General features: G+C 34.7%; 1 protein-coding gene across 3 annotated transcripts; it reads right to left on the bottom strand.

Annotated features, from left to right (window-relative positions):
- Positions 1-13,397: 13,397 nt before the first annotated feature.
- Positions 13,398-18,165, bottom strand: LOC145074304 (lipid droplet phospholipase 1-like). 3 transcript variants are annotated; one of them, XM_079020705.1, is made up of 11 exons: positions 17,486-18,165; positions 17,240-17,307; positions 16,983-17,053; positions 16,629-16,838; positions 16,402-16,562; positions 16,244-16,299; positions 16,107-16,159; positions 15,480-15,618; positions 15,321-15,418; positions 14,435-14,532; positions 13,398-13,868 (listed from the first exon to the last, which is right to left on the bottom strand). In XM_079020705.1, the coding sequence occupies exons 1-10, from the start codon at positions 17,731-17,733 to the stop codon at positions 14,461-14,463; spliced, it is 1,176 nt and encodes a 391-aa protein (XP_078876831.1). In that variant the 5' UTR covers positions 17,734-18,165; the 3' UTR covers positions 13,398-13,868; positions 14,435-14,460. The 3 variants fall into 3 exon arrangements, with proteins under 3 accessions (XP_078876831.1, XP_078876832.1, XP_078876830.1); XM_079020706.1 differs by lacking the exon at positions 13,398-13,868 and adding an exon at positions 13,905-14,253; XM_079020704.1 differs by lacking the exon at positions 13,398-13,868 and having other exon boundaries at positions 14,319-14,532.
- Between the last annotated feature and the right edge of the window lie 4,742 nt (positions 18,166-22,907).

Below are 22,907 nucleotides of genomic sequence, written 5' to 3'. Positions count from 1 at the left end.
ATTCATACAGAGAGAAAGAAGATCGAAAGGTTTATATGGGGACTGGTGCCACCATACCAGGGCAATGTTTTATCATCACACCCTACTACACTCGATAGTGCCAAGTGATTGGCACAACAACTAATTGACCATGGGGTCTATAACCCGGCAGCAACAACCACCCTAGCCATCTCAAAACCCACCAGAACCGCAGAGTCCAAGCGAAAATTCGGGGATGACAAGAAAAAGAATAAGGCTGCCAAGAAACAACAGATCATCCAAGCAAAAATTCTGCGAGCCTATATGATCGACTTTGGGAAGGCATGGGATACTCATTTACCCCTTGTCGAATTTTCCTACAACAACAGTTATCACACAAGCATAAAGGCTGCTCCATTCGAGGCCCTCTATGGCCGCAAGTGCAGATCCCCTCTGTGCTAGGCTGAGGTGGGTGATACCTAGTTAGCTAAAGGACGAGTTCCTGAAAGCACTCTCACAGGTCCGGAGATCATACGGGAAACGACGGAGAAGATCGTTCAGATCCGTGAACGATTGAAAGCCTCCAGAGACCGACAGAAAAGCTACGCTGATAAACGTAGAAAACCGTTGGAGTTCCAGGTGGGCGACCGTGTTTTATTGAAGGTCTCACCCTGGAAGGGCTTAATACACTTTGGAAAGCGTGGAAAGCTAAATCCAAGGTACATTGGGCCTTTTGAGATTCTTGCCAGAATCGGCCCAGTAGCTTACAAACTCAATCTACCGATCGAACTTAGTAACATACATTCTACCTTCCACGTATCGAACTTGAAAAAGTGTCTGTCCGACGAGACTCTTGTAATCCCAATCGACGAGATCGAGATCAATGAGAGCCTCAACTTCGTGGAAGAACCAGTAGAGATCATCGACCGAGAGGTCAAGCAAACAAAACAAAGCCGTATCCCGATAGTGAAGGTTCATTGGAACGCTAAGCAAGGACCTGAATTCACTTGGGAACGAGAGGATCAGATGAAACTGAAATACTCTCATCTTTTTACTTAGTTACTTGTAATTACTTATTTGCTTAAATTCTAATTTCGGGACGAAATTCCTTCTAAGGAGGGGATGATGTGACAACCCGAAATTTCTAGCTTTCATTCTTCATTATTGTTAAGGTTAGCTTTGATTTGCTATTTTATAATGAAGTTTTGGGTCTAAAAGAGTGCTTAAAGCTTAGTATAAGTGAGATACGTGTCGGAGGATGGGTTAGATTGGGTGTAGCATAGGAAAAACGGGCCAAATACACCAAATCAGGTGTGTGCGGCCAGCCAGCCGCACACAGGCCAACCACACACACCTCCAGCCGCACTCACTCCCTTATATATACTATCCTTAGTCATTTTAATCAGTACTTACACTTCTACAATGTAAGGACCCGAAAATCCTCTCAAGTTTCATCTGGAAAGATAACATCCTTCATCAAGAACACCAAGAACACCATGTTTTCTGGCAGCACACGCTTTTGGCAGCACACCTGGCCGCACACAGGGCCGCACACACGTGCTGGCAGCACACCTAGCCGCACACCTGGCCGCACACACACATATAGTGTGTATTTTGGCCATACACTCTCTTGTATAGCCTTATAACCCTTCATACAATCATATATGGTTGTAACACTTCAATATAAGTGCTTACTAGTCCCTAAGGTGGTCCCAATTCATTAATTAGTTGTTCATAACACTAATTATATTCGTATATGTGCCAATATATGCTAAATAGGATTCCCGTGTGTACTCAAGTCACCACTTGGTACTTAGCAACTGATCCAACATTGTCATCAGAACCACTCGCTATAGGTGAGTTCATACCCCTAAATTAACCTTTGAAATGTTTTTAAATGCTTTTATTGGTGGGAATACAAGTTGAACAATTATAGTTATTATATTAATCACATGTGATTAATGACTACCAAGCAAATGGTTTTCTTACTTTCCAAGCTATTTATCAAATTGTTTTACCTCAAACTGTCTTACAAACTCGTTTAATTGTCAAATACTTTTACTTAAACTCTTTTAAACTTATATTCTGTGTATCTGTATAAATATAGTTATATAAGTAGGATTGAAAAGACTTAGGACTGCTAGTCTACCCTACTTCCTGTTCTTGTTTGATGTGGTCTTAGGGTATCAAGGTTAGTTGTCCGAAGGTCGTTTGAATCCTAGTGATATATTATGTATATGTATATAGATATAAAAAGGTTATTTCTTTCATTCAATTCCATGCCCTTGGGTAGCAAGGGTATACAAACATGTTCATACTTTACTAGTAAGCTACCATAGGGGTAGTGTAGGAAGATACTATTACTAGAACAATGAAACATACAATGAGTTAGTTCATACATGAGTCAATACATACTATGATGAGAATCAAACATGAAACAGAGTGATGAGAAACAAACTATAGACACTATGATGAGAAACAAACATACAGGCTAGACAGAGAAAGAACACACAATACATCTAGCTCACAAATCACTAGGGGTGCAAACGAGTCAAGCTACTCGCGAGCTACTCGAGATCGGATCGTTAAAAGCTCGACTCGAAATCGATTTTAAACGAGCCCGAGCCAAGCTCGAGCTTAATATTAAGCTCGTTTATTAAACGAGCTCGAGCTCAAGCCTATGTCATTAAGCTTGATTAGGCTCGCGAGCCTAAACGAGCCTTTCTATAATATAATTTAATATTATTTATATATATTAAAATAAAAACATATTAGGGGAATTATGAATTTAGGGTATTAGTAAACGAGCTTCTTAACAAGCTCGAGCCGAGCTTAAGCTCATTTAGACACGTCATATAAAAAACGAGTCGAGCCCGAGCCCGAGCTGAGCTTGTATAATTCTTTACGAGCTCGAGCCGAGCTCAGTACAAGGAAGCTCGAATCGAGCCAAGCTTGAGCTCGAGCCTTATATAACTTAAACGAGCTCGAGCCGGCTCGTTTGCACCCCTACAAATCACATTGCATATACATTAACCACATTTATGTGAGCCATTAATTTGACAACCCAAAAATTTCTATTTTACATTCTTCATTTCTTATCAAAGTTAAACACGTTTTTACTATTTTCTAGCACTGTTTGGAGTCAAATAGAGAGTTTAAAGACTAGTATAAGCAGGGTAGGAGTCGTGGGATAAGTATTGTGGGTGTATCGCCTTGAAATCGAGCTAATCACACCAACACAAGGTGTGTGCGGCTGCACACAAGGGTGTGCGGCCTCACACCCATCCCAACCGCACACTCCCCTATATATTCAAGACTTAGACATTTTTGAACACATTCTACACTTCTTCAAGGCTAGGACCCGAAATCCTCTCAAGTATCATCCAAATCTCCTTGAGGATCTTCATAAAAGGTAACATCTTTAACCATGAACACCAAGAACACCATGTTTTCTGGCAGCACACAACTTCTGGCATCACACCTGGCCGCACACACATGCTGGCAGCACACCTTGCCACACACACACATGTAGTGTGTATTTTGGCCATACACTCTCTTGTATAGCCTTATAACCCTTCGTACATGTAACGCCCGTAGATCAGGGCTAGTCAATTTAGAGACGATAAGCATCAAAAATGACTTTTTTATGGAAAACTATTTAGAAGGATTAATCTTAACCAAGTTCTAGTATATGTCACAAGGTTTCGGTGCATATAAAGAACGCCAAAATCCGAGTTATAACGAAGAAGTTATGACCTGTCGAAGTTTCGCGATAGAACCGGCACGACCTAGCGCGACGTAAATAGTGAATTTAAGGTAGATAGATATCTATCCTTAGTGATCTAAATGAGAATTGAAGATCTCATCGATATTAGTGCAATGATGGAAAGACGGACGAAAACGGACGTCAGACGAAGGAGTTATGAGTTTATAACGGAGTTTTCCTGTCCCGACCTACTAAAAATAATATATAAGTAATATAATATCATATATTAAAAATAAACTCAAAATTAGCCAATGGATTCTAAACGAGATTTGTAGGGCATAATCTCACCTTCGCAGCGATATAAAGAACGTCGAAAACGGAGTTCGTATGCGAAAGTTATGAATTTCTGAAGTTCGGGGAGCGAAATCCCAAAACTGTCAGAGACCACGACGTGGCAAGCAGTGCCACAACGTGGAAAGTCTCCTGACACCTCCGGGAGTCCCCCAGATGCAACTTGCGATGACGTATGCAGTAACGACCATGCCCACGAAGTGGAAAAAGGATCCCACAACGTGGCAAGGGCCAAATTTGCCCTATAAATAGATTTGAAGGGCCAGCCGACTATGGTTGCTCCATCCCTTCTATCCCACTCCCGATACACCCTCTAAGCCCTATTTTAACCCCCCGAAGCCCCGGTATCAACCCCGAGACCCGAAGCGAGTCCCGAAGCCCCGAAGATCCCAAGAAGAAAAGAGTTTCCGAGCCGAAGCTCTATCCGCGAGAAACCCGGTGTGTGAAGATATCCCGGTTTCACCGAAGAATACTACTCTTAGAGCTGTAGTGTTGTCCGATCATCTTCTGATCAAGTGAGTGTATAGTCCCTTTCACAAACACGATAATAATACAAGTATTGTTTGAATGTATTAAGTATATTGTTGTTCATATGTGTGAGTGTGTGGTAACTTTCTTCTAACACATAAATATAAAGTATTAGCTATGAAATACATGCTATGTGTTATATATTATTTGTCTATTTGAAATGGGCATGAAATTGATGTTTTATACAAGTGTTAAATGAGTTAAACTATATATGTATTTTATCTCTACAAATATGTTGGGTAGAACATGGGTAGATGAAATAATTGGTGTGTGATGAAGGATGAGTTTGAGGATGAGACGAAAGATAAACCTCGGTAGCTATGGATTTAGTACTGTATAGATGAACCTTGGTAGCTATGGATTTAGTACTGTATAGATGAACCTTGGTAGCTATGGATTTAGTACTATATAGATGAACCTTGGTAGCTATGGATTTAGTACTGTATAGATGAACCTTGGTAGCTATGGATTTAGTACTGTATAGATGAACCTTGGTAGCTATGGATTTAGTACTATATAGATGAACCTTGGTAGCTATGGATTTAGTACTGTATAGATGAACCTTGGTAGCTATGGATTTAGTACTGTATAGATGAACCTTGGTAGCTATGGATTTAGTACTGTATAGATGAATCTTGGTAGCTATGGATTTAGTACTGTATAGATGAACCTTGGTAGCTATGGATTTAGTACTGTATAGATGAACCTTGGTAGCTATGGATGTAGTACTGTATAGATGAACCTTGGTAGCTATGGATTTAGTACCGTATAGACAAACGTTGGTAGCTATGGACTTAGTACCTACACCTGTAGCTATGGATTTAGTACTGTTAGATAAACGTTGGTAGCTATGGACTTAGTACCTACACTGGTAGTTATGGATTTAGTACCCGATGAATGAGCCATAGCAGCTATGGAATTAGTGCTTTACGAAAGAACCCTAGCAGCTATTGTCTTAGTGCCTAATACGGAGTGAACGAATAGATGATTCTTAGGGTAAAACCTTAAGAGTAAAGAATATAATGGGGATGGGTAATTAGGTTGTTTGTTTAGTGATTGAATATAATAATTGTATTATTGTGGGTTGAAAACCCTATATGCTCACCAGGCTCCCAAGCCTGACCCACTCAGTTTTCTTTGCATTACAGGTAATGAGACAAGAGTATAAGTTAGTGGACTTGATGAGAGGTTTTGGATTATAGATTAGTAGTTATAAATAACTGTTGTAAGGTCTATTTTATATTGTTTATGCTTTTGGTCTGTATCGGAACATGACATCCCGAGGTTTTATTATTTAATGAAAATACATTCTCTTTGAGAAATGTTTTGATAAATGGTTATCATATTTTATTTTTGGAACAAATTCTGCAACCGTTTTCTTTAAACGATCACTCTGATTTATAAAACGAAGCATAAACAAATCGGTCTTTTCTGGCCGTGAAATTGGGGATGTCACAGTTGGTATCAGAGCATTAGTTTAAGCGAACTAGGAATTTTTAGGATTTCTAGACTTAAACTTAGAATGCTAAGCGATGATTGTGAGATGAGTGTCTACCATATTTTAAGACACAAGCACTAGTATATTTTAGGAAAGATGCCTAAAATGCTTTTATGTGCTAAATGCTATATGTTTTCCATATATGATATTGTTTGTTCGGATCTATGGTATGTTGCCGACCGGATCTGGAAACCTTATGTGTTTAGGATTCTAAGCGTACGACTACGGTATTAGAACTAGCATGTAAACGTTTCGGAGTGACAAGGAGATTTATACATCTATCGTAAATAAAGCTTTCTTATCTTAAATTCTCGTCCGGTGCACCGAACGTCTGTTTGGATGTACAAAACGTTATGGTGAAGACTCGTAGATTGAGTAAATGGAGGAAATGAAAGGCTTATGATAGTGAATGAAACCTATCGGAAGATATCGTAAGAGTGGTGTCTTGCCTTTAGTTTATGTTTGATAAAATAACAGAATGTTTAGAGGAGTACGGTACGTCTGAAGTACACCTTCGATTGGCAGGATGATGGAACGATTGGTGTAATTCTTGAAGTTGTCCCATAATCTAGAATTTCCATCACCAATCGAGTTGAAGTTTGATTGATGATAGAAGATACGCATGGAAGAAGTCCTAGTAGAGTCTAGGATAATTTTTATGATTAATTGGACACATTAGTATGTGTTAAATTGTTTTGTGATTTTAGGACTTGGGGACTGCGAGACAATACTTGGGATGAGTATGAGTAGGTGTGAATAGTAGTGGAGATCTATGCTACTGGAAGCATAGGACTCACGCTTGGATCAGGGAAAGTCACAAGGTTACCAAGAAGCTAGTGATTTGGTCTCGTTTTATTCAAGTATGTCGTTACCATTGTTTCGGTAATGACTAAAAAGATGACTGATATTCTGACCCTAGTGGTCATATCAAATTGAGTCCGACTACGATAAGTTTGTTACGTGGTTCTGAGAATCGAGTTTGATGTCGCATCTGACTTAAGTCAGAAGATTGAAATCAATGCGATCAATAGCATCACGCTCGTTGTTAAAGAAGTTAGTAGCTAGAATGCTACATGATAAAATGTGAATATATCACATTAGAATATGAAGGAAGGTATAATCCATTCTGGAATTTGACTCTAAGAGACTTGAGTCTAAGCGTTGCATCAAACGATGAGAGGTCATTAGAACATGACCCATCGGTCTGTTACAATAGATAAATGAAAGTATTTATCCTAAGAAGAAGAAGGAGTCCTCAAAAAGGATTTATTTTGTAACTCGAAGGTTATGATTGAACGTCCAACATAGTACGAAGAGCAGATGCAGGATTAAGCATCAAGGTTAATACTTAGGATGGAGAGATAACTTATGGAGTCAGTATACGAATCCTATTTCGTTGATGATTCCGGGATGTAATCATCCTAAGGGGGAGATAGTTGTAACGCCCGTAGATCAGGGCTAGTCAATTTAGAGACGATAAGCATCAAAAATGACTTTTTTATGGAAAACTATTTAGAAGGATTAATCTTAACCAAGTTCTAGTATATGTCACAAGGTTTCGGTGCATATAAAGAACGCCAAAATCCGAGTTATAACGAAGAAGTTATGACCTGTCGAAGTTTCGCGACAGAACCGGCATGACCTAGCGCGACCCAGCGCGACGTAAATAGTGAATTTAAGGTAGATAGATATCTATCCTTAGTGATCTAAATGAGAATTGAAGATCTCATCGATATTAGTGCAATGATGGAAAGACGGACGAAAACGGACGTCAGACGAAGGAGTTATGAGTTTATAACGGAGTTTTCCTGTCCCGACCTACTAAAAATAATATATAAGTAATATAATTATAATATATTAAAAATAAACTCAAAATTAGCCAATGGATTCTAAACGAGATTTGTAGAGCATAATCTCACCTTCGCGGCGATATAAAGAACGTCGAAAACGGAGTTCATATGCGAAAGTTATGAATTTCTGAAGTTCGGGGAGCGAAACCCCAAAACTGTCAGAGACCACGACGTGGCAAGCAGTGCCACAACGTGGAAAGTCTCCTGACACCTCCGGGAGTCCCCCAGATGCAACTTGCGATGACGTATGCAGTGACGACCATGCCCACGAAGTGGAAAAAGGATCCCACAACGTGGCAAGGGCCAAATTTGCCCTATAAATAGATTTGAAGGGCCAGCCGACTATGGTTGCTCCATCCCTTCTATCCCACTCCCGATACACCCTCTAAGCCCTATTTTAACCCCCCGAAGCCCCGGTATCAACCCCGAGACCCGAAGCGAGTCCCGAAGCCCCGAAGATCCCAAGAAGAAAAGAGTTTCCGAGCCGAAGCTCTATCCGCGAGAAACCCGGTGTGTGAAGATATCCCGGTTTCACCGAAGAATACTACTCTTAGAGCTATAGTGTTGTCCGATCATCTTCTGATCAAGTGAGTGTATAGTCCCTTTCACAAACACGATAATAATACAAGTATTGTTTGAATGTATTAAGTATATTGTTGTTCATATGTGTGAGTGTGTGGTAACTTTCTTCTAACACATAAATATAAAGTATTAGCTATGAAATACGTGCTATGTGTTATATATTATTTGTCTATTTGAAATGGGCATGAAATTGATGTTTTATACAAGTGTTAAATGAGTTAAACTATATATGTATTTTATCTCTACAAATATGTTGGGTAGAACATGGGTAGACGAAATAATTGGTGTGTGATGAAGGATGAGTTTGAGGATGAGACGAAAGATAAACCTCGGTAGCTATGGATTTAGTACTGTAGAGATGAACCTTGGTAGCTATGGATTTAGTACTGTATAGATGAACCTTGGTAGCTATGGATTTAGTACTATATAGATGAACCTTGGTAGCTATGGATTTAGTATTGTATAGATGAACCTTGGTAGCTATGGATTTAGTACTGTATAGATGAACCTTGGTAGCTATGGATTTAGTACTATATAGATGAACCTTGGTAGCTATGGATTTAGTATTGTATAGATGAACCTTGGTAGCTATGGATTTAGTACTGTATAGATGAATCTTGGTAGCTATGGATTTAGTACTGTATAGATGAACCTTGGTAGCTATGGATTTAGTAATGTATAGATGATCCTTGGTAGCTATGGATTTAGTACCGTATAGACAAACGTTGGTAGCTATGGACTTAGTACCTACACCGGTAGCTATGGATTTAGTACTGTTAGATAAACGTTGGTAGCTATGGACTTAGTACCTACACTGGTAGTTATGGATTTAGTACCCGATGAATGAGCCATAGCAGCTATGGAATTAGTGCTTTACGAAAGAACCCTAGCAGCTATTTTCTTAGTGCCTAATATGGAGTGAACGAATAGATGATTCTTAGGGTAAAACCTTAAGAGTAAAGAATATAATGGGGATGGGTAATTAGGTTGTTTGTTTAATGATTGAATATAATAATTGTATTATTGTAGGTTGAAAACCCTATATGCTCACCAGGCTCCCAAGCCTGACCCACTCAGTTTTCTTTGCATTACAGGTAATGACACAAGAGTATAAGTTGGTGGACTTGACGAGAGGTTTTGGATTATAGATCAGTAGTTATAAATAACTGTTGTAAGGTCTATTTTATATTGTTTATGCTTTTGGTCTGTATCGGAACATGACATGCCGAGGTTTTATTATTTAATGAAAATACATTCTCTTTGAGAAATTTTTTGATAAATGGTTATCATATTTTATTTTGGGAACAAATTATACAACCGTTTTCTTTAAACGATCACTCTGATTTATAAAACAAAGCGTAAACAAATCGGTCTTTTTTGGCCGTGAAATTGGGGATGTCACAGTACAATCATATATGATTGTAAAATTTCAATATAAGTGTTTACTAGTCTCTAAGGTGGTCCCAATTCAATAATTAGTTGCTCATAACACTAATTATATTCATATATGTATCAGTATATGCTAAATAGGATTCGCATGTGTACTCAAGTCACCACTTGGCACTTAGAAACTGATCCAACATCGTCATCAGAACCACTCACTACAAGTGAGTTCATACCCCCTTAATCTATCTTTTAAATGTTTTTAAATGGTTTTATGGGGGGGATACAAGTCAAATCATGCTAGTTATTACATCAACCACATGTGATTAATAACTAGCATACAAATGTACTTACTACACTTTTAGGTGTGTTACCAAACAGATTACTTCAAATAGCTTTCCAAAACGTTTTTTACTTGTTTAAAACTCTTTATCAAACTGTCATACTTACTGAATGTTTCTTTTCAAAACTCTGATACAATAGTGTTTCAAACAAAGGTTTTCCTTATACTTATATCTGTTCTTATATACTGCTTTCAAACCATTTTACAAACTGACATCAAGTCACCTTTCTTAGTAGTTTAAACTCTTTAAAGATTTTACAAAACATATTTTATGCTTTTATATTATAAATTGCATGCCTATATATGTATAGTTATATAACAAATGTTTAAAGGACTTAGGAAGGCTATCCTCTTTATTTCCTTTTCCTTGATTTGGATGTGGTCTGGTGAGTATCAGGTATCCGTCCGAAGGTCGTTTAAATATTAGTTATGTATCATGTGTACATATATAGTCATAAAGGTTCTTCCAGTCAATTCAATACCCTTGGGTAGCAAGGATATACTCCCATGTTCATACGTACCAGTTACATTACTAGTAAGCTACCATATGGGTAGTTTAGGAAGATACTAGAACTATTATTAGAACACGATATCATACAATGAGTCAGTTCATTCATGATTCAATACTTGCTAGATAGAGAGAACATACATTACAGCTAGTATAGTACAGTACATTACTATACATGCTAGATAGAGAGAGAGCACACATTACAGCTAGCACACGTAGAACATTACAGTACACTACTATACTATTACATGAGTACATTTACATGAATACGTTTACATGATTACATCTACATGAGTACATTTACATAGATACGTTTACATGAGTACGCTTACATATACGATGATAGGACATACATCACTAGGTGCTATAGCATGGAACAAGTTTAGGATCTAACTATACCGATGAATCACAACGCAATTGTGATAGTTATATCGGGTATACATGATCATAGTAATGTGGATGTGTCACGGCGTGCATATATGCATGGGCGTGTAAAGGTCTCAAAATCCCTTTGATAGGGGAGCGTCTAGCCTGGGATCTAGCCATCACATTATGCCTTATCCCTCAAATAAGGCAATAGGAGTACAGAAATAGTCACTTATTACAAATACTACAGTACTCACAAAATTACCCTAGACTTAAGGTAATTAGTACGGTTGTAGTTCGAGACTACACCATAGTACTATTTCATTTTCCCATTACATTCACTTCGTGAATTTTCACACGACGCACGAAAATGTAGAAACTATATTTTTTATTAATGATAGTCAGATTTGGGAAAATACACACTCTTACAAGAGACACACACAGACACTAGATGCCTTGGTAGAAGGATACGATTAGTAGGAAACATAGGGCTTCCTAGGATCATTCAAAACATTTTCATACTTACAATTCATATACATTTTCAATACTTACAGTTCATATACATACAAATACTTACATACAAATTAAGACACTAAAATACTTATGATCTCACCAGCTTTAAAACTGATACTCTCTTTCAAAATAACTTGTATCCTCAGGTCAACCATAGACAGGTACCGATGCAAGGTTCAGAGAAGATGGTGCTCGTTCAAGACGCATCTTTCATTTTGATTTATTCTTTAGTGTCTATTATATTTTGACAGAACACACTTGTATTAAAATTATATTATTAATGCAATGGATGATGTTGTTGCTTGTTTACTATTTTTCATTGTTGTGATACTGTACATGACGTCCTCCACCCCAGAACATTCCGCCGTTCTCGGTTTTGGGGTGTGACAATTAAGCAGGGCATGGCACTACCTGCCATGACTGTTTTTGTATCAGAATCTCCTTCATTGTGGAGCGTATTGAGTTTGCGTATAGATCTATACTGGATTGACTATCCTACACCTTGCTGCTCGCTACAGTGGGACTTGCAAGTCTACGGGTGCCAAACGTCATTTTTACGGCATCTTACATTGTCGTTTTTCAGCTAAGTCGGTAGCAAGATACAGGCCGATCACATGTTACCTTAAAATTTACATTACGTATAAGGTAGTTAGTACAGTAGTAGTTACTAATTACTACATTACAGTACTATAACATTTTCCCTTTACTTTTTACTTTGTGATATTCACACAATAAGTAATAATGTAACAACTATATTTTGGTTAATAGTAGTCGGATTTGGGAAAATACACACTTTTACAAGAGACACACACACAAATACTAGATGCCTTGGTAGAAGGCTACTGTTAGTAGAAAACATAGGGTTTTCTAGGAGAGTTAAATCAATACGACACTTTTACAAACATACACAGTACATCTTACAATTGCTTTCATACAAACACAAACACTAATATACTTATGATCTCACCAGCTTTAAAGTTGATACTCGCTTTCAAAATAATTTGTATTCTCAGGTTGTCAGTAGACATGTACTGGTGCCAGGTTTTGAGAAGAAGGAGCTCGTTCAAGACTCCTCTTTTATTTTGATGTATATAATTTTTGGTGTCTATATAACTTGACATAACACACTTATGAAATTATACTATTAATTCAATGGATGATGTTGTTGCTTGTTTACTACTTTGCATTGTAGTGATACTGTACATGACGTCCTCCACCCCAGAACGTTTCCGCCGTTCATCGGTTTTGGGGGTGTGACAAATACTGTTCCAATAGGTAACCAAAGGTAATAAGAGTAAAATCCACCTTCAACTTTTAAAACCATGGTATAAAGCTTATTAGATGTGATAAGAAAAATGTCACCTTTCTTTAAAAACTATGGTATTAAGATGATCAAAAAGCAAGATAATGTTAACATGTTAAAGCCTAGAATATATGTTATACTTATTAGAAATGAAAATCATGTTAAATGAGAAAAAATTATAATAGTTAATCTATTGTAAAACATTTAGACCAAAAGTCATCAAGATGACAATAAATGTAACTGAAATTGTATGGAAAAATAGAAATACAATACACTAGGAGGATATGAGGATATGGTTGGACAACATAACAAATTTAGCAGATTAAAGAAAGACTTTCAAATTATCATCTCGTCATTAGAATCAAAATCATACAAAGAAATTGTACGAGGACAATCTTGATATGGTAACATCATATAAATGTATACTTTCTAGGTCTTGAGATATATGCAGAAACAAAACAGAAATAATTCAAGAATCAAATAGTTCCACAAAAAAAATTAAAAAATACATCAATCAAATGCATACAATATTTTTTAAAGTTTACTTCAAATTAATAAAATTTCAATCTCTATAACCGAACAATAATTTAGTAATTAGGTTTCAATGAAACAAATAGGAAAACAAAGCAATGCATCAATCAAATGCATAAGAATTTTTTTTAAAGTTTACTTTTCAATCTTGTTTACGTTCAGTGGCTTCGAAGCATTGGCATTGCCTTGTGTCGATTTGAAGAGGTTGAAGTGTTGTTAGACGCATCTCTAGCCACAAAAATCGAAATTTTGTAATGTTGGTTCGTTGGTTCACTCCGTCAAAAGAGTTCGCCATTGATTCTGCCTCTCTCTCTCTCTCTCTCTCTCTCTATATATATATATATATATATATATATATATATATATATATATATATATATATATATATATATATATAATGAGAGAAGTAAGAAGAGGTAATAAGATGCTAGAAGAGATAGGTCCATGTCTACATCAAGAAGAGGACACATAAACATTTTTAGATCAACTAAAAAACAAACATTTTGCAAAACATCTACGCGCTGTCTACACAGCGCAAGAGGCCAGAAAGAGCTTAAGTAATTGTCAAAAGAAAGTACTAGTTAAACATGTGATATAAATTTAAATAATACAAGAACAAAACTCTAATGCCAAAAGTAGGTAAGAGTGAGTTATCATCACTTAACCTTATTCCTCTAAATTACTAGATCAACAAAATTGTGACAACAACTCGTCATTCTATTTCATACCATTGTCTTAAATTCAAATTATAATGATTTGTAATTTGATTTTGTGTTTGTGTGATGTTATATCATTCTTTGGTAACCACAAGGGTGCATACCACTCCACAAAACCTGCACGTTTTTAGTGTATTCATTTTTACACTGCATTTCAAGATAATATCCTACTGCAATCAATATTTTTCTGAAAATTAAATAACTTATACAAAAATATTAAAGTTGTGGAAATCATATATATACAAGTTAGACGAATATATGGATATGGATATAAATGGTAGGGAGGAATGATACATACATGATACATGTTGGTTCCTAAGGAATCTACACCAAAAAATTATCAACCATGTGTTGTATGACGTCTGCCCCATCAGAATTCATCCATGGGGTATTTACCTGTCGGTGCCAATAATTAAACAAACAAACAAAAGGATTCAGAAACGTGGCAGTTAGTTTGTTCCTCATATTTGAGTTTGTGAGCAAACTTTTTAGGCTATTTTCAATAATGGGGACAAAGAGGGCGTTTACATCTTTTTACACATACGAGAGATCAAAAGCCAATCACACCTTTTGAGTTCTGGCACAATTTGTAGAGTCATAATTGAATGAGTGTTCTATTCTTTTCTGTTTTGTATTGTCATGTCAATAGGGAGTCATTTGGTTTATAAAATAGAATGTTTTTGGAAAAAATGATATTGGAATTTTAATAAATTTGGATCTAAAGCAATCATCATAATCTGTTCTGCGTTGGGTTGGGAAGAATTATGACAATAAAATTTTTACCTTTTTGAGTTGAAAGAGTTTATCTTTGTCAAATTTTAATACCTAATTTGGCCGTTCTACCATAAAAAGGAATCCTTTTGCTTTTCCATCTCTGTGGCATGAACTTTTTAACTTTTTGGTCAATGGGTGAAATCACCGTTTTCAAGATTAAAGAAAAGCACTAGTCTTTTTCATTTTTTTTAAACATACTATTTGATATGTTTAAACTCTATCAAAACAGTTGAAACATCCATGAAAAGATTGAAAGACCGATTCTTTTTCTCTACATAGAGATAGACATCAGGATATGGGTTTATTATGGAAGACTAGATTTAATAAATGGAAATTTTATTTTAAGTTTGAACAACAATAATAATAATAATAAAGAAAGAGATTGAAATGTAAAGAAACATGATGCTTGCCTGGATTGTATTGTGTGCAAGGTATCTTTGCTTACTTCCTTTAAAGCTGACATCAACCCGTTCCCAGCTTATTTTACTCAATCCTTTAATCATCATTTCTGCATTTTTAATTGATGGTATTAGAATTCATAAGTCAGCAGATGAATAATGAGTTGGTACCTTCCATGGTGGCAGTGGCTGATTTAGTCTTCTTGTGGGTTTTGGGCTGTGGGTCCAGAGAGGTTTCTTGTTTTGTGATATTTTCTGCATCTTCCTTGAGAATATGGGGATATCTACCACTTCTCACAAGATTTTTAATCTATAAAAATAAAAAATAGTGAGATAAATTAAGGGTTTAGGTTATTTTTGATCACTTAACTTTTGGTTTTGTGCTCATCTGGTCACTTATTTTTTTTTTTTTTAATTTTAAAAGGTCATCAAACTTTTGACTTTGTGCTCATTTAGTCACTTAACTTTTGGTTTGGTTACTTAACTTTTAGATTTGTGCTCATTTAGACACCTAACTTTTAAAATTGTGCTAATTTAGTCACTAAACTTTTGAAAAAATTTAAAAGTTTAGTGACTAAATGAGCACAATTTTAAAAGTTAGGTGACTAAATGTGATCAAACCAAAAATTAAGTGAGTAAATGAACACAAAACAAAAAGTTTGATGACCTTTTAAAACTTAAAAAAAGTTAAAGTGACCAAATGAGCACAAAACCAAAAGTTAAGGGACTAAAAATGACCTAAACCCATAAATTAATTACACTATACCCGGTAGTAATATATATATATATTTTTTTTACCTTAGGCAGCTGAATCTGATGACGGATTGATGATGTGCTCCATCCCACAAGATCTATTTCAGGTGTTTGAGTTAAGGAAAAACAAAAACATCCAAAACTTAAGGGCAGATTTTTTCAGGAAAAAATAATTAGGATACGGTCAGAATGGACATTTGCATAAACAACACGGCGTTTGAAAGACTGCAATGCGGATCTACAAAACGAAAGCAGAAATTCAAGCAAACAGACAGCTCCTTCTTTTGTAGTGTGTTTAGCTGAATGTCAAAAAGGGATGTCATGTCATGGAAAGACTTACATGAACTTCAGGTCTTGTGAATCATTGGCCATCTGAACCAAGAGAGGGGTCTGTCCATTAGCCTTGTCTTTCAAATATAGATGTCTTCCTGTTCTTCTAACCACCACTGAACTGTGGTACCCTACTTTTTCAAGGCCTCTAACTCCACAGAACATTGGGACCTGAAACCACTAACAAAATTCCATCAACTATTTCCAAATAAACTCATAATCCCTCAATTTACAAACCTGTCTATGTCCTCTTGAACCAAGGTGTGGAGTCGCAACTGTAATAAAGTTAATAGCCTCAATTCCAGCAATTTTCCCAGATCTGTCTTGGTATGTTTGATTTTGTGTGTAGAGCTTAGCAATAGCATATCTTGATATTAGGCCACCAAGTGAGTGACCTATAAATGAAATCTTTTCCACATTAGGATTGCGTGCTATCACAGATATCACCTGCAACCAAATTAAACCACCACTTTCACTTCAAACTACAATGCTGTCATTGTCATAGCAGCAACAGAAATCATCAACGTACAAATAAAAAATATTTTTTCTAGGTCTTGCATTTAACCCTAAAAACAGAAGGAACATACTCACCTCATCTGCTAATCTGCTTCCCATCACATCAATTCCATCAAGTGTTGCTAGTGCAGAGTTACGTCTGCTGCCTGTAGAGCATATCCATACACAAGACATAGTATGGTAAATAAAAAAAATAATACAAGCAAAGTTCAACGATACTTTTAACCAAGACTAATTCTTTGTGATTTTCTTTTTCTCAGCTTCCAGTAATGTTAACATCAAGTACATAAATATTTGGTATGCAGAACCAAGAAATATCTTCTGAAACTTACAGTGAACAATAAGATCCTTGGGATACTTCTTTAAGAATTGTTTTGCAGCAAATCTCCAATTCCGAGCACTGCAGGATTAGGGTTAGGATTTGACAAAATTATGAATGTTTCCACAGATTAATTTGAAATGCCAAGTAGTTCCTTAACTAATTTTGAGCAGGTTCTAAAGTAAAAGCACAAAAGCGTGCTTCTTCTATTTTTAGGATTAGTGTGCAATTAGCCAAAATAGATTAGATAAGCACTAACCTGCCAATTAAGCCATTCACCATAACAACTAGGTGAGTCGGACAATGATCTTTATCTGCGACTGTGGAAGCCGATTCCATATCGACGTTACCGTGGTTGTCGACTGCCTCAATCGTCGGGTGTCCATAGTCCGATGATCTGAAACAACTTAATTTCTTCATAATCAATGATTTGCTGCTTCTCTTATTCTTCTTCTTCGTAATATCATTTAAGTCAGCATCTTCTTCCAAATTGGTCTGCAGCTCCATTGATTTCTATAACGAAATGAATGTAATCAGCTTTGTAGTGGGGTTAATTAGGAGTTGGGAGGTTGTTAGTGGCGGTCAGTTATGGCGGACCGCTGTGGACCTGCGGAAGCCGACGTTATTTGACAGGTGGTATTTGAAAATTGAAATTACTACTTTGGGGGTGACGTAAACAGAAACTGTTCATTGGTGTTTCTGGAAAAGGGTATGAATTTTGGCGCCACCCCGTTGGACTGCGGAGGAAGGTGGCTTGACATGTCAGTTTCTAGAAAGGGACTACAGATGCATTAGAATTAGGTAAAGAATCCGTGTTTTTGGTCACATGGACCGGTGGACATACGCAATGACTAAAATGTTTCCTCAGGGTTATCTTGATATCAAGATGTGTTTTATGTTTTGTGATAGGATGACAATATGGGTGTAATCTGACTTGAGGTAGCCCAGGGTATTTATGTTCTGTAATGAGATGAGAATATGGGTGTAATCGACTTTGAGGTATATAGACTTTGAGGTTTATAGGACCCTAAAAGTTTTGATTTAGAGTTTGAGTAAAACGGGTTCGATTTGAATTCATCTAAACTCAAGATTAGTTTCATGCTCATCTATTCAACTAGCTCACGGACAAGCTGTTGGAAGTAAGCATAAAATGTTATAACCTAATTGGTATAATTTTGGAATAATAACAAAATTTTTTCTTTTTTGGTAAGCCAAAATAGCTAGAAAAAGAATTAAGAGAATGAGATAATTAGTTAATTGATTTATCACAAGTTAATAAACTAGTTAGAAACTAATTAGAAATTAATCGAAATTAATAAGATTAATGTTACTGTAGCACAATGAACTTATGGACTTGACTAATTTTTTTTTCCTTGCGTAATAGGTCATCTAATTTTTACTTTACATGTCAATTAAGTCATTATCGTTAATTTTTAACCATTCATCTGTCAACCAGTTATCTAAATTACACAAATGGCACATATGATTTAAATTTCTTTCGTGGTGAGTCCTTTACCAGCTATGATTTTAAATTACACGACCAAAATTGCCACATTTATGAAACTCTGGAGACCAAAGTGTAACATTCTCATCATCTTCCTTTGATCCTTCTATCATGTAGTTCTTGAATATCTTCAGTGGTTCAAGGTTTAGAATCTTTAATAATAGGAACAGTGCTAGTATAAATTTGCAACCCAATGGTACAACTAGTTCTTCTGATTTTGATGAGATTATTACATCCCAATTCTCTTCGATTTACCCTTTCCTTTTCAATTCAAATTCTACATAATCGAATCAAAATTCCACGGTTTCTACATCTAGTTCGAAAGGTAGTGTTTATGGATCTAGATGTGCAAATAGTGAAGCAACGACGGTTAATAATGATCCGCCAATTGCTCCAAATCAAACACAAACTGGAGGTGTTCGTGATAAAGTTGAATCCATGAAGCCGAATTAGAAAACGATTAGGAATCTTCCATCTCAATCTGTTCAAATCAGACGATTAAGGTACTTTAATGGTGGAAGAAGTTTTGAATTCAAATCAAGAGACTTTAGCTATGTTACAAGATCAACAAAAGAAATTAAGGTACGATGTTAAATTAGGACACCAGAGATTCGATCAAGCTAAACAAAGACTCAAATCAATCAAATAGATTATAATCTGGAATTAGATCTAGAACAAGAACTGGAAATCAGAAACGTATCAAATCAAAGCTTGGAAGGTGTATCGAAGAATCCACAAATAATTACAGAATTAGCAGATACGATTGATACACTTTTGAACATGGTGATCACTTTAGAATCCTCGATTTCATCCCATATTATTCTTTTAGACATGTTAAGAAAACTAGTTGATGATCTTCAAACATAGATTCAAAAAATGGAAGACGGTATGCAAACACAAGCTCAAAATTTTAAAGACAATCTACACGGATACTAAAAAGAAATTGAGTGAAGAACAAAAAATAAACTAATGATTAAAACATAAGTTGAGACTTATTCAAGAAAACATACCTTGTGAAGATGACACCACCATTGATGAAGAAGCTCAAGCTTTTTCTGCAATGGAAACGATTCTTGATGAGAATGTTACACTTCGGTCCCCATAGTTTCGTAAATATGTCAGTTTTGGTCATGTAGTTCAAACCATAACTGGTAAGGGATCCACCACGAAAGAAATTTAAATCACAAGGATCATTCATGTAATTTAGATAACTGGTTAACGGATGCATGGTTAAAAACTAACGATAATGGTTTAATTGACGTGTACAGTAAAAGTTATATGACCTATTGCGCAAGAAAAAAAACATAATTGGTCGACTCGGACAAAACACATAAGTTCATTGTGCTGCAGTGACATTTTCCCAAATTAATAAGAATTAATCTGAGATTAATTAGAATTAACCTGGAGGCACAAAGACCAAATATTAATTGTTCAATAGTTGAACAATGCTATATGGTGTGGACGGTTTTGAGGGCTCGTAGGAGGCTTCCAGAATCAATTCAAGTAAAAGATAAGAAAAAGATTTGAATCATTATTAAATCTTACTATTTAATTGATTCAAATCAGAGTTACCTCTGCTAATCACCACAACTATATAAAGACCCTTCTATGTCTTCATATTTTCATGTGATTCCAAGCTCTTGAAAGCAAGGTTATCAAAAACATGATTTTGATCGTAGAATTGCACGATTCTATGATCCTACATATGTGTTTCGATTTTGATCTTAGTAAACTCATTTTTAGGTAGAATTGGAGTGGAATTGTAAAATCGGATCATAAAATCATAAAATTAAGATGGTGAATCAACCATGCAATAACGCAGGGAAAATTGTTTTTCATAGCGTTTCTCCTCTCTCTCTCTCTCTCTCTAAAAGTTTCTAGTTTTAGTCTTTTAGGTATAAACCATTAGAGGCATTCATATTTTGGGCGCTAGAACTTCCAAGAACAACACAAGTGTTTGTGATCTTCAAATAGATACAAGAATATACTATTATACTTAAAAGGTTGGTATTTTATCTTTTGTGTTAGTTTGTTTTTCATAGTTTTGAAAGTATGTTATCAAGCCTAGATCTACGGTGCATGTACACTTAGGATTCTTTTTGAATGCTTCTGTTGTCTAAATCAGGTGTAAAGATGCATAGAAAAGCCAATATGGTATCACAACAATTAGGTTTTAGTTATGAGTGCTAAAATTAAAATTGAAAAAAAATAGAAGAAACATGTTTAATCGCAGGATGTGGCACGCCTTACCTGATTCTTTAGATTTCTAGTTTCTAGCTAAAATTTTGAATTTGAGATTTATCTATAGTTTAATTTAGTGTCCTGATCTGTTGAAAACTGAATAATTGAACTAGGAGGATAAATATATCTAATTAATTTGAATTTAGTAATCATCGATTTAAAATTAATTAACCAATATGTAATTAAAGATAATGTGATTAAATCATAAATATCTTAAATTGTTTAAAATAAACACTTATATATATATATATATATATATATATATATATATATAGGGAGATGATCAAATGAGAATACCTAAAAGATTGAGAACACGAGAACAATTGTAGACCAATCATTCCACAAGGGCTTAAAAGGAATTTTACAATATAACTAAATATGGATAATTAATTAATTCCTACAATCATGGGATGCTATCTAATTAATTGATTTTTTTACCTAAATATTAGAAACGAGTTTAATCTATTTTTAATTAATAAGATTATTAAAAAAACGTTTTTACCATGTTTAAAAAAATGTTTTTATTTTTTTTATTTTTTTACCAATATATCAAAAAAATCGATGAATTAATCATTCAACCGAATATATGTAATCATACAAAAATAAAAACATATTTCTAGTCATATACGAATCCGTTGTAATCGTGAATGAATAGATAAATTAAGTTATAATAATAAACGAATATAACACAAAAAGTTACAATGTAATACATATCTATTTTTCTATAATCACATTTGAATACAACGTAAACAAAAATTATAATAAAAATAATTAATTATTATTATTATTATTATTATTATTATTATTATTATACAATCATAAATGAATAAGGCGAGATCTCTTCCACTATGTATTGTTTGGTTGTATATTAGTACTCCAAAATTCCATTTGTAGAATCACCTCGATTTCCTCTACACTTTGTCAAATAAAGAAATAAATACAATTAACAATCAACTAAATGAAAAAGATTTAGAAAAACACATATGATATTGAATTATATATGAAGAGACATGAACAAATATAAAATGCATATGAAATCCTATAACTATAATTATATTCATAAATGTATATCATTAATCACAAATGAATGTACTTCTAATCAAAATAAAAATAATATAAAGATTAACATTTCTTCGTAAAATGAATTCTTCTAATCATAAATAAATACATTTTTTCACACATGAATACCCTGCTATTCATAATTAAATGTACATCCTATCATAGATGAGTAAACCAAAATATAACACAGTTTTTCATTCTGCTCTAGCCAAAATTCTTCGCATTTTATCTTCTCAAACGATTCCAAAGGAACTTCAGAAAAATCCATATTAAAATACATACATACATACATATATATATATATATATATATATATATATATATATATATATATATATATATATATATATATATATATATATATATATATATATATATATATAGAGTCAAGATCAAATAAGAAGGAAATTTTTGGTAGGAAAGTAAGAAGTTTTTTTTCTACATATTTTTTTCGCGAACAAACAAAATGAATCATTAGATGATTCATTTGTAAGATGATTCACAAGAAAAAATTCTCAAAAAAACATCTCCATGATTCATTTATACAATGATTTTGTTGTTATTCACTAAAATTGTCACAAAAGTGAATTTTTTCTTAATTTACTTAAAAATGAATCATAAAGATGTTTTTTTGGGAATTTTTTCTTGTGAATCATCTTACAAATGAATCATCTAGTGATTCATTTCTTTTGTTTGTCAAAAAAATATGTAGAAAAAAAGCTTCTTACCTTCCTACCAAAAAAAATTTCTTACCGGATCTATATATATATATATATATATATATATATATATATATATATATATATATATATATATATATATATATATCATTAAGTTCAATAAATAATATCTCTATATGAAAAATTCATCAAATAGC

Source organism: Lactuca serriola, chromosome 9 (assembly GCF_051521515.1).
Source record: "Lactuca serriola cultivar US96UC23 chromosome 9, Lser_US96UC23_V15, whole genome shotgun sequence".
Lineage (NCBI taxonomy): Eukaryota > Viridiplantae > Streptophyta > Magnoliopsida > Asterales > Asteraceae > Lactuca > Lactuca serriola.
This window is presented reverse-complemented; position numbering and strand designations above follow the sequence as displayed.

Excerpts from the sequence above, each read along its gene's own strand:
- LOC145074304 (XM_079020705.1), bottom strand. The coding sequence starts at position 17,733 with ATGGAGCTGCAGACCAATTTGGAAGAAGATGCTGACTTAAATGATATT. Across the intron at positions 17,308-17,485 it reads GTGAATGGCTTAATTGGCAG|TGCTCGGAATTGGAGATTTG; the intron begins GTTAGTGCTTAT and ends CTAATCCTGCAG. Across the intron at positions 16,160-16,243 it reads TGCAAATGTCCATTCTGACC|ATCTTGTGGGATGGAGCACA; the intron begins GTATCCTAATTA and ends CACCTGAAATAG.